Here is a 12,766-nt window from a genome sequence, read left to right as displayed (position 1 = left end):
TATATATATATATATATTTATGTATTAGATATACAAATTGAATTATCCGACAATTGAATTTTCTCAACTTTCAAGTTAATGCAAGCTCCAACCTCTTCTATATGAAGAATAAGGATTTATTTATAATTTTCTTGTAATGACATTTTGAAAAATTAAACAAAATCTCCAAACATTCCATCATATATTACACATACAATAATTTACTATGCGAGGATGAAATTAAAAAATAAAAAATTACACATACCATATATTCATAGAAAAATGATATGCATACTAATTTAAAGCCGGTTTAGGATAGTTTCTGACTACTTTCATTTTCAGATAGCAATCATATTTCTATTTGGCTATAACTTTCTTGTTCTTTTTACAAAATGTTTGAGATAAAGAAGCTAATTTTTACAACCAATATAGAAATTTTAAAAAATTTGTTTTTCAAATTTTTAAAAAAGATATATTATAATACCCGCAATAACTTTTAAAATATTTATTTTTTTCACAATATTTTCACAATTACCTTAATAAAAAACTACAGCTACATCATGCAAACCCTTCAACTGCGCTAACTTCAGACCGCTTTTTTAAGATTTTTGTACTAAAATAACTTTACAAAACAGTAAAATAACCGTCGCAAACAAAACCTATATCACCCCTACTTCTTCCCTTATTATTTTTCTATAGAGACTATACATAATGAGTTAGAGAACAGCTTAAGAATGCAACATTTGCTTGCTGCTCGCAGTTGATGACAGATAACCCTTTGTAGCTATGACATAATGAAAGTAGAGAATAGATAACAAAAAGCTTCCATTAATAATGCAAAAGCCTAATGCTGTCCAAACAATATAATATAAATCATTCTGAACAATGAAAGAAAATCTTAAAAGAAAAAGTGAGAGAAGGCAGGACAAACTAACTACAGGGGAATAAAGCCATACCTCATGACAGAATAGATATGGAAATGGATTTTGAAATGACTAAATTTGCTGTGAGATTGTTATTATATAAACAACTTTGTCTTGCATTGATCTCAAAGCAAATTTAATGATTTTAAGATCCAATTCAATCAAAAAGCAAGTTTTTTTCCTCTCTTAGGCTTTGTTTGGAACGGTTTTCTTACTGCTTCTTAAAGCAGCTTTCTAGTATAAAAATTTTCATGTTTAAATTAGAAAGCTATTTTAAGAAGCAATAAAAAAGTCGTTCCAAATGAAACTTTAGTACTTCCTGAAAGTAAGATTTAGGCGACCTGGGCGTAGTTTTGTTCTTTCGTCAACGAGGATCTCAGGCCCTGTATTGGGTTTAATGCCTGGAACACCATGAAAAATATGTCTTGAATGGCCACCGAATATTAGCACATCACCAGATTCAAGCATTACTTTCTCCGGCATATCCACATCCCTTGCATCAGAGTAGAGGAACTCTGCAGAGTCACCAATAGAGAAAGAAACAACAGGTAATCCTTTTTTAAGGCTCTCCTCACTCTCATCTCTGTCCTGTACGTTAAAAAAGAAAGAAAATATTAAAATAAATTAATTACATATATGAAAATGCGTATAAAGGATATTCAAAGTAAGGAGTGCCTATGCATGTTTTTCTGAATAATATAATTCTAATTGGTAAGGCAACCACTGAATAAATGAAAAATTAGAACAATAGATAACATAATAAGAAAATGGATGACTTAAAATCAGAAAAACAAATATTTGTGTGCATGATGTTAATATGCGTACGCATAATATGCTAATAATTCCTTGAACCCCTTCATTCAGCCTTAATTCCTTTTATAAAAAAAAAATAGTTTCAGGTAAATTTCTACACTCTGTTGGCTTAAATTTGCATGAAGAGTAAGTGAAATGATGCAAATGACATAAAAAACAATTGGCGCCTTTATTATCAATCACCAGCACTTGTTTTCAGATTGTCAACCTCCTTTGGTATTATTACCACTCATTTTCCTAGCTTTCAAACATAACAAAAAGTTCCCATTCTCCATAAAGAATTGCTAAACACCTGGATATATTGCTTGCAATAAAACCCCTAAGACTCAAACATGCACTTTGGCAATTGGCTCTTCTTACTTAAAAGAATCCTAAAACTGACATTGTCAGCCCCATTTTCACCTACCCTATATTTCGTAGTGGTCAAAAGCATCAATGATGTTTTTGTAGAAGGAATCAATTAAAATTTTCACCTCAATTTCTGCGGTGAAACCCCTACATCAACCAGTACATCAATGAGCTTTTCTCCAAACTACCTTACACTACACAACAGGTCTATTTTCATTTAAATCAAAAATAGCCAAAAACAAATAAATAAAAATAAAACCCCAAATACGTGATCACTTGAAGAAGATTTAACCTTCATTGCACATTTTCAAATGCCTAATTACATTTTATCATATCATGCGCAGGAGCTATTACTTGTGTTCAAACACAAGGTGGTTTGACCAAGTATTTTCCTATTTCGATTGGATTACATCAAGGATCAAACTTAAGCTTATATCTTTTTTCTTTAGTCATGGCTGTTCTCACTGGACATTTGCAAGAGGATGTACCTTGGTGTATGCTTTTTGTTGATGATATTCTTCTTGTTGATAAGACTAGAGAGAGAGTTGAAGGTAAACTTGAATTATGGAGGTCAACTTTAGAGTCTAAAGGTTTTCTCTTGAGTAGATCTAAAACTGAGTATATGGAGTGTAATTTTAATAGCAATAGACCTAGTGAGGAGATTATGACTTTGGGCGATCAAGTCATTAATAAGAGAACATGTTTTAAATATCTTTGATCTATTGTTCAGACTGATGGTGAAATAGATGGGGATATTATCAGCAGAATTCAAGTTGGATGGTTGAAGTGGAAGAATGCATCGGCCTTGTTGTGCAATAAAAAAGTCCCCCTCACACTTAAGGGGAAATTCTATAAGATGGTGGTGAGAAATGCAATGCTTTATAGTGCCGAATGTTAGCCATTAAAAGAGAAGCATAATACTAAGTTAAGTGTTGTAGAGATGAGGATGTTTAGGTGGATGAGTGTCTTTACCCTTAGAGATAGGATACGAAATGAGCATATACGTGAAAAGGTTGGAGTAGCTCCAGTGGAAGATAAGATTAGAGAGAGTCCCCTTAGATGATTTGGTCACATTAAACGGAGGCCTTCCGATGACCTGGTTAGGAAAGTTGAGGTACTAGATTTGACTTATGCTAAGAAAGGTAGAGGTAGACCTAAAAAGACTTGGTTAGAAAATATTAGAAATGATCTATCTTTAGATTTAAATGATAAATTGACTTTTAATATGACACAATGGCGAAAAAGGATTAATGTACTCGACCTCATGTAGTGGGACAAAAGCTTGATGTTGTTGTTGCATGCATAATTCAAAACTCTAACTACATATTTGCTCTAGTTAGCGGATCTACCAGTCAACTAATTTCTTTATGTACAAGTTTTTGAAGGAGTAAGGAAAAAGTTAACAGAATACCGTTGTGTATTAATAAACTACAACATTTAAAATTGTCCCAAGTTAATCTATAAAATCAAATTATACATTAAGATCCCACGAGATAATTATATGCACACACGCAAATTTGATTCAACCAAGAAAACCGAACAATCGTACCTGATGTAGACCAAGTCTGCCACTATTGCTGTAGAAATTGACTATACAGATATCTGGTGACATATTTGGAATTTCTTCCACATTTTTTGTATATTCATGAGAATCATTTAGTGCTCGATCCACAAGTTTTCTGAATTCTTCTGGGATTTCGGGCGGCACAGCACCATCAAAAGAACGAGATTTATCATAAGATCGTGATTCAGGACTCCAGTCCTTGCCAAGGCACATCATTTGCAGATGCAACTTTGCCCCATCCCTGTATCCCGGCCTATAAAAACCACCAGAACCAATACCCAGCTCACGGCATTTCTTCACAATTTTTACCTGAAATTTGGGAATCAAGGAGCAGCAGAATAGTAAATCGTAACAAGCAATAATGTTTTAGTGTCCTAAAAACTTGCCACCATTTTCAAATACAATAACGTTATTTCAGCAGTATCCAAAACACCTAGTTGTTAAGCATTCTATGGATGAACCTTGTCTAATTTATATCTTTGATGCTACTAAACACAACATACAATATAAACTTTAATATAGTGAACAAAGGAACAGCATTAACCTGATCCATGTGGTCTAAAAATTTCTTCAGCAAAACCATTCCTGGTCTTAAATGTTGCCCCGCAGGAGATTCAAGTTTCTTTCTTTTCTCTCTGTTTGATTCAAGAAAAGATTTTTTTAATTTCACCCCCCCTTTATTTGCAGGTATACAGATGTCAAAAGGACCTTCAGATTCACTTCCAGGATGTTTTTCGGGACTGGCGCCAATAGCCCTTTTAGGAGAACTTTGCATTCGTTGACTTTCAACTGATTGTGGAGATCTACATCTCTGGATGGGACTCAGAGATGATGATTGCCCAACCTTGGTGTTCAGTGACGATTTGGAAAGAGAAGCCTATACATTCAATAAGCACTGACAACATGAGATTTACATTATAACATAAAAGTACTGTCAAACTGAGCATTACAGAACAAGCATGAACATCTGGAAAAAATAAAATATGAAAGAACAGATAAACCTTTAGGGAAAAAACAAAAAGCAATTCAATAATTTGAAATGCCCCAACTATCGTGGGACAAATATATGTAAAAAATATTTTTAGAATATTTTCTTATATCATTTCAAAATCCGACAACCTACTTCCTTATTGAACTTTTTCCTGAAAGAAATGATCCCATATAAAAATATATATGACGAGGTGAAAACACTCTCCATTAAACATCATAGGTAATAGCTAAAATTGTTACATAACAGGTCATTGTTTAAAATTATGTAATATGAGGCTCGCCTAAAGGCCGCCCTCCACGCAATTCCAGTGAAAAACGCCTCAAGCCTTTTTTATGAGGCTTATGACGCATCTTGGCTAAAACCCGCCTCACCTTGCTGGCATGAGGCATATGATGGTGGCCGGTAGTGTGGAGGTGGCTAGTGATGGAGGACAACGATGATGGTTTTGGTGGCCAGCAGTTCTAGATATTTTTAAAAACATTTAAAACTTATTTTTAGTGCTTTTAAAAATAATTTGATTTGTTAAAAAAAACAAATAAAATAATTAGAAAATACGGTATAAACTAAACAATGAAAAAAAAAAGTGATAAAAAACATGCTCTAGAATTTTTTTTTCCTTACCACAATTGCACAATATGATCTAACAATAGTGTATGGTGCATTTGGATTGTACCATACAACATTTATTATCGCCTATAATTTTACAATTTCACTAGTCTCTATCTCAAGTTTTGCCAGCATTTGACGACCAATAACCAGGTGATTTTGAAGGACGTTGGATCAACTATAAGTTCTAGAGAGGTGGTTTAATAGGAAAGGCATATGGTTTGGAAATAATAAAGTATCAAGAATTTATAAAATAATAATGACATTGTTATATATGATATTTTTTTTATTTCATCAGCTTTTTTTTATTTCATATTAATGAAGCTTTGAAATCATATTGAGTTTTTGTTTTACCTAAAATCAAGAGAGAAGGAGACGTTCATAAGAGAGAAGAAAAGTTAGCAACACATAGCGGAAATATTGTGGGTGTGAAAACAGTACATTATGTAATGTAATGTGATTGAATTAGTGGATATTTATCTTTTTGTGCAATCATGAACATAAATGGATCTCAGAAATCCATCTAATTCTCTGATCTTCTTTCCTATTGTATCTTCCTTGCAAGTGAGAATTTTTCCACCAACTATCTTGATCCAAATAGTCCACAAGATGATGTCCTTGTTCAAGCACTATACTTGACTTAAAATTTCAACAAATAACAAATAACTAAGTGAATCTTCATTTAAAAATCTATAACATTGCTTAATTTATCATATGTTGAACTTGCATCAGAATATGGCCTACTTGAATATAATTAAAAATAGTAAAAATTATGCATATGCCACCCAAATTTTGACTTTTAACAAAAAACTACCACTCAACCCAAAAAGTACTACCATATGTATTTGCATAAGCCAAGTTCAACTCATTGAAAATTTAATGAAGGCAATATATATATATATATATATATATATATATATTATGTTCTTTCAAAATTTTTTCGCCAAATTACAAATGATAGTCGTTAGATGTTAGTTTTGTAAATAATCAAAATTTTGATGATACACAAGAAATCGCCCAATGAAAATATTACCTAAGAAGTTATCAATGAATTAGTTATTTTGATGCTTGCTTAAGGGTTGTTTCGTTTTCTTACATATGTTAAGTAATACCATGTTATTAGCAAATAATATTGATTTGTTGATATCTTCTAATAATAATTTCATAAATAATAATCACATCTCGTTTTGATGATTTATAGATGTTATTTAGAATTTCATGTTTAAAGTTGAACAATAAGAGGTGCATCTACACGCTTAACTTATCATAAGATGTATGCCTCATGTAGGTCCTGATAAGGCTTATATAAGATGTATGCATCACGTAGGTTTTGATAAGGCATATGCCTCTACAAGGCTGAGGCAAACCTTTGAGCAATAAATTAGAGGTGCTTTTGGTGATTTATATAAGTTAATTTATACAAAAGAAAAATTCACAAAGCCTTATTTTATTATTTCACTCCATCTACAGCTAAATAAACCTCTTGCCTCTCTGCCCAATAACCCGCCATGAAAGTTCTCGCCACGAAAGTTCTCACCTAACCCTCCCAACCAACGAGTCGTTGCTTTGCCAGTCATGTTGCTACACCACCTCTCTTCTTCTTGCCAATTACTAAGTTTATATATATATATTATATTTTCTTTCTTAAACTTATTTACTTTCTTTTGTTTATGATTTTCTTATTTTTGAACCTTTGCATTTTGTTATATTTTTTTGAATGAAAATTTTTAGTTTAGGGTTTTCAAAAATGGTTATAGGTTATAAGAAAGCTTATTGGAAAATAGAAAAGATCCAAAATAGAAGTATAGCACGCAAGTGCAAATTTGAGTAAGTGAAAAGATATACATCTATTTAAAGAGCAAATATTGTAATAAAGTGGTTAAAGATGGTGTAACTAAAATGAAAGAACATTTTCTTATTCTCATAAAAATGATGCATAATGTGTTAAATTGCCTTAATACATAAAAGTTGAGATTTATGCTTATAAGAACAAAGCGACTATGTCAGTATTTGACACAATGATAGTTTGATGATATAGTTGATAGCAGAGGTTATAATGGTAGTCGGTCTAGTGGTAAATATGTTTCTTCTTCCTTGCCACAAATATCCAATAAAGATGCAAGGGAACCAAGATTGAATATATAATGAATATGGAAGATGACAAGAATGATGGTAGGAGGGTACCCAATCAAATGTTTCCACAACATGCAAGAGATGCTCACAAGTGGGTTCATATGGACATTGAATAAAAATGAAATTCCACATAATATGATAACTTCCTCACCATATGTCACATGATTCGACCTGTATGTTCATATAGTTAAGTCATTAAACCTCCATCCAAGTATGAGCTTAAGACTTGGATTTTAAATGAAGAACAAAATAGCATTGACAAACTTATTGTGAAGATTAAGAGAACTTGGGGATAAACTAGAGTTACAAGTACATTGGTCTGACATTAAAAATAGAAATTTGATCATCATTCTAATAAAAAATCCCACAACACTATTTTCCTAAAGTCATTGAAGCATTAGATTAGATAAAGGATTCAAAGTACAGTTTCAAACTTATTTATGGAGTTATAGAGGAGATTGGAGAGAATTTACAAAACCAAGTTGTTACTAACAATGCTAGTAAATACAAGGCAACTGGAAATAAGTTATGAAGAAGAAAAAGTATATGTATTGAACTCAACATGCCGCACATTGTATTGACTTAATCCTAAAAAAATTAGAGAGCTGCTTTACCATAGAACATCTTGACTAAAGCCAAGAAGATTAGCAAGTTCATTTACAATCATAGTTGATTTTTGGTCTGCATTCAAGTCGATTAAAATCAATAGCTTTGCAAGGTGCTATGGTATTGACTAGAGATACTCGTCATCTATTACCTACGGGCTAAATGAGGGGCTATATTCTCCACACAATAGTTAAATTGTGTTTGTGTTAAAAATCTTAAAGGTAAGAAAGTCATAAAGATTGTTTTGTGTGATAGATTTTGGTTCATATGGCATGCTATTACAATAATTAAGCCCTTGGTTCATATTTTAAGAATGATTTATACAAAGAAAAAGCTTGTTATGGGTTTCATTTATAATATGATGGAAGATATAAAGGAATGGATAGCACAGAATTTAGAAGGAGATAAATCCAACTACATGAAATTTTGAGAAATTATAGATGAGAAATGGGAGCTTCAACTGCATCAAAATTTGCACTTCATGGACTCTAATTTGAATCCTTAACATTAAGAAGTGAGAATAAGCCAACTAATCCAGAGATCAAATTTGGTTTTTAGTTTGTACCACTGTGAAGATAAATTAATTGATGACTCAACTGAAAGGGAAAAAGCTGATAATCAACTTATAGCTATTAGAAATAACGAAGAATTATTTAGATTACAACAAACCAAATATATAGCAGAAAAATGTTACTTGTGAACTTTTTAAAATTTTTTTTGTTAAGTTTTACAAAATTTCTATACTATCTTAATTGTGTTTTAAAAAAGGGTTGAGTAATGAATTCAATTTGGAAATAGCACTCAAGAACTACAAAGATTTCTAATCGAAGTATTGGGTCTTACATGCTCATCAATGAGTGTGAGCAAAATTGAAGTATGTATAACGAAATTCATAAAAATGGGAGAAATCATTTACCTATCTTAAAGATGAACACATTAGTTTATACTATGCACAATACGAGATTACAAGATAAATATTTGAAGAAAAAAACTGTTTTGGAGGATGATGAAGATCCATTAGTTTGAAATCACATGTTATCAGATGATGAATATGTTTAGAATGACAAGTAAGTTACACCATAACAATTGCAAGGGAAAATCCTCAATGTTGATTTCTTTTGATGGAGTAAGGAGAATAAATAATAGAAAATGTTATAATAAACCTATATGTAATTGAAATTATAATCATCAACATAATCATTATTTTAAATTTTAGTTAACATTCTAATTGATTTTTATTAATTATGAAAGAGGATGATGGTTGGGATAAATAATGAAGAGGAAGATTGGGAGGAAATTGACACAATGGAGGATGGAGGAGGAAATCAATTCACTATAATGATGATTCAAATGAAGACTCACTAAGTGATGAGAGTAGGATGACTTTTGAATTCATAAATTATAATCATAGTAGCTTAGTGCCTTAGACTAATTGTTCATGTTGATTTGGGAGTGAGAGACATTGTTATGATCTTACTTTGTCTTGTTATGACCTTACGTTGATGTTAGTATGAGCTTCATATTTTTTATTAATTTAATGTTTTAATTACAAGGCTTACACCTCTAAACGCCTTAAGATTAGGTATCACCTTACAAAAAAAAAGCCTCAAGTTCCAATTGTACCATTTCAAACATTGTAGAGTTAGACTACACAACAGCTAAAATAAATGACAACAAATAGAAAAATTAAAATCGGCGTCAATTTTTCAAATAACACTACATTGTTAAGTAAAATAGCATCAAGCCAACACACTACATTTTTTTTCTTTTTTTTTTAAGCCAACACACTACATTTGATAAAATATATTACAACGCTATATATGAAAGAATGCTAAGGAGATGACAGAAGGTAAGTGAGACCAAACAGAGGAGAACAGTGAAAGTTGAGCAGTGAAGAAATTACTAAGCATTGTATTCATAGCTGATTACATTTCTACATGATTTGAGAAGATAACAGTAACTATTTTATTTAACGTGAATCAAGGAAGAAGATAGTTGTGGTCAGAGCCGTTGCACAAAGGCAACGGAGATGAAGCGGCTTGTTGTAAAGCTGCGATTTCCTTGTGTGCCTAGCAGTCTCGTGATTCAGTAATAATCTAGACAACACTGTCACATAAGCAGCATCGAACCAAACATCCCCTTAGATTGATTAAGGTTTAAACAAGATTTAATATGAATAATGATCATACTCAGTACTAAGATTGGATATGAAGTAAACTGACTAAATTCTTCCATTGTAAACATTCAGTCGAACAGGTATTCCAGTTTATACAGACAAAATAATTTGATCATCATGGTCCTGGACCAACCTTTCTTGCGAGGGAAGGCAAAATAGTATTATGAAATGTATAATCTTCTATATGAAATTAAAAAAAATCTTAAGGGGGTGTTTGGTATAGGATTGGATTAAATTTTAGTAGGATTTACTAAATCCTGTAAATCCGGATTTAGTAAATCTTGGTAGCATGAATCAAGGAAGAAGATAGTTGTGTTCAGGGCCGTTACACAAAGGAAGCGGAGATGAAGCGGCTGTTGTAAAGCTGCGATTTCCTTGTGTGACTAGCAGTCTCGTGATTCAGTAATAATCTAGACAACACTGTCAAATAAGCAGTATCGAACCAAACACCCCCTTAGATTGATTAAGGTTTAAACAAGATTTAATATGAATAATGATCATACTCAGTACTAAGATTGGATATGAAGTAAACTGACTAAATTCTTCCATTGTAAACATTCAGTCGAACAGGTATTCCAGGATTTAGCGGATTTACGGCGTAAATCCGCAAATCCGGGATTTACGGATTTGCCGGATTTACGTCGACGTTTTTTGCGTTTGGCTGGATTTACCGTAAATCCTGCTTAAAATCCCGGTATAAATCCGATACCAAACACCCCCTAAAATTTCGACAACTGAATATATTGAAATGGTCAAAATAATCAAAAAATGATAATTTTATATATGTATATACTGTCCATCCTGAACTCTTCCTGATTCCACCCCTCTTCACAATCCAAATGAGATTTAACAAGTGAAACGAATTCAAATATGAACTTAGTTTTAAAAATCCACTTCTTCCGCGTCCATTCACAAATAAAAACTTCATTTTTTATTGAATGCTTCAAAAAAAAAGATATGGAAAGAAGCACTCACCGATTTGCGGCCGGAGCGGGAGTCTAGATTAGCCTGAACCGCAGATGGAGTTCGATGTTCCTCCATCTTCTTCGAATTGGAAGAGATTGACAGCTGAAAAAAGCAGAGAAGAGTAGAACGGGATGCGAAGAGCTTGGAGAAGGAAGAAGAAGACGTAGAATTTAGGGCTTGAAGCATCCTCAGATCTGCAAATCATGGTTGTCATCATTAATGGGATATTAAAGAGCGCAGCTCCCCTAAGTAACAGACGCCTCGAATCTCGATTACCGACTTAGGCGAAATTGAACAAAAGCGAGTTTCCCCTCAAAAAGCATAAAAGCGCTTCTGGTTGTGGAAATCGGAAAGGGGATTTTTTTTTCTTATATATTTTTTTAAAATTAATTCATGAGATCCTATATAAAAGATATTGAATGCTTTATGAATATTACATGTAACTTTTGTATATTTTATTCCAAAAAAAAAACTTTTGTATATTTACATATGATTCATACATAATCAATAGCATATAAATCTTTATTATTCTTCAGAAATACTAATTAAAAATGTGTTTGATGAAAATTGATAATTTTGTTAATGTGCAATGCATGGATTACTAATCAATTAATATTCTGACATTAACATAATATCCATTAAAAGATTAAATTAATCATTAAGAGGCAGATTTGGAAAATTGAATGAAAAAGTGTTAAATTATTATTTTTTTCGTAAAGGCCTCATCATTAAATGAAATTTAATCCATTCACGCATTAGAACCGAAATATAATGAATACGAAGGGTCTAAATTGAACGGTAGAGATTGATTTTACTTTATAAATGTATGATCAGGATTTTTTATGGGAAAAATTGCAAATCGCTTCAGTAGAATAGAAGTCTTATAATATTGTTGTGAACGTTCTGTGGTAATTTGGTAAAATTGTGATTTTAGGAATTTTTGTGTAAATTCCGTATACTGCCGTTATGCCGCTGAATTTTCGTACGATTTCTGATTTTCCGAAATTGATGATTTGAATTGATATGCATACGAATGTGATTATTTGATTATTGATACTGAAAGACAAGTGAAACCTGGTTGAACTGTTGGTTGGAGATTGACTTGACCTGTACAGGATGGTGGGCCGACGGGCTTTCCTTTAAACTATTGATCATTGATATAATGATTGGGAGTCATAAGGAGATTGATATGCCGACGGGCACAGAGTGCCGACTCTTATTGAACCAACATATGGATTTCTACAACAGCACTATGGATATCTACAACAACATTATGGATTATTGATAGCCAGTGATCGTACTTGTTCAGTAAGACTATTGTATTGAATTGCATGTGTACGGCATTGACTCGTGATGGATTTATTGCTTTATTGATTTGGTTTTACTAACGGATTTACGGATTTACTGTTATCGTACGATTTCATTGATATTTATATTCTGCGCATTGCTACTGTTATAGATACTGTATGTATATGGATACTGTGATTGATTCATTGATGCTATGATATGGATATGGATTCATTGATATTGATTGATAGTATTGTTTCTACACTGTATTGAACTGCTGCATTTGATTCATTGCTAGTATAAACTGGGCTTTATTGTATTGATTTGATGATTTCATACCGATTGACCAGATAATATTATTTTAATTGATTCGA

At 32.1% G+C, this 12,766-nt stretch overlaps 1 protein-coding gene across 2 annotated transcripts; it reads right to left on the bottom strand.

The window, feature by feature from the left end:
• Positions 1 to 1,182: 1,182 nt before the first annotated feature.
• Positions 1,183 to 11,434, bottom strand: LOC110116101. 2 transcript variants are annotated; one of them, XM_028694331.1, is made up of 5 exons: positions 11,386 to 11,428; positions 11,115 to 11,299; positions 4,172 to 4,504; positions 3,613 to 3,936; positions 1,183 to 1,490 (listed from the first exon to the last, which is right to left on the bottom strand). In XM_028694331.1, exons 1-5 carry the CDS (start codon positions 11,426 to 11,428, stop codon positions 1,212 to 1,214), a joined length of 1,164 nt encoding a protein of 387 aa, XP_028550164.1. In that variant the 3' UTR covers positions 1,183 to 1,211. The 2 variants fall into 2 exon arrangements, with proteins under 2 accessions (XP_028550164.1, XP_028550165.1); XM_028694332.1 differs by having other exon boundaries at positions 1,184 to 1,490; positions 11,382 to 11,434.
• Between the last annotated feature and the right edge of the window lie 1,332 nt (positions 11,435 to 12,766).

This window comes from Dendrobium catenatum, unplaced genomic scaffold, assembly GCF_001605985.2.
Source record: "Dendrobium catenatum unplaced genomic scaffold, ASM160598v2 fragScaff_scaffold_456, whole genome shotgun sequence".
NCBI lineage: Eukaryota > Viridiplantae > Streptophyta > Magnoliopsida > Asparagales > Orchidaceae > Dendrobium > Dendrobium catenatum.
The sequence above is the reverse complement of the archived record's forward strand: the minus strand, read 5'-3'. Positions and strand labels throughout refer to the sequence as shown.

Coding starts and splice junctions, on each gene's coding strand:
- LOC110116101 (XM_028694331.1), bottom strand. CDS start 11,428: ATGCTTTTTGAGGGGAAACTCGCTTTTGTTCAATTTCGCCTAA. Junction 11,300..11,385: donor TTTTGTTCAATTTCGCCTAA/GTCGGTAATCGA, acceptor CATGATTTGCAG/ATCTGAGGATGCTTCAAGCC. Junction 3,937..4,171: donor TTTTAGACCACATGGATCAG/GTTAATGCTGTT, acceptor CCCAAATTTCAG/GTAAAAATTGTGAAGAAATG.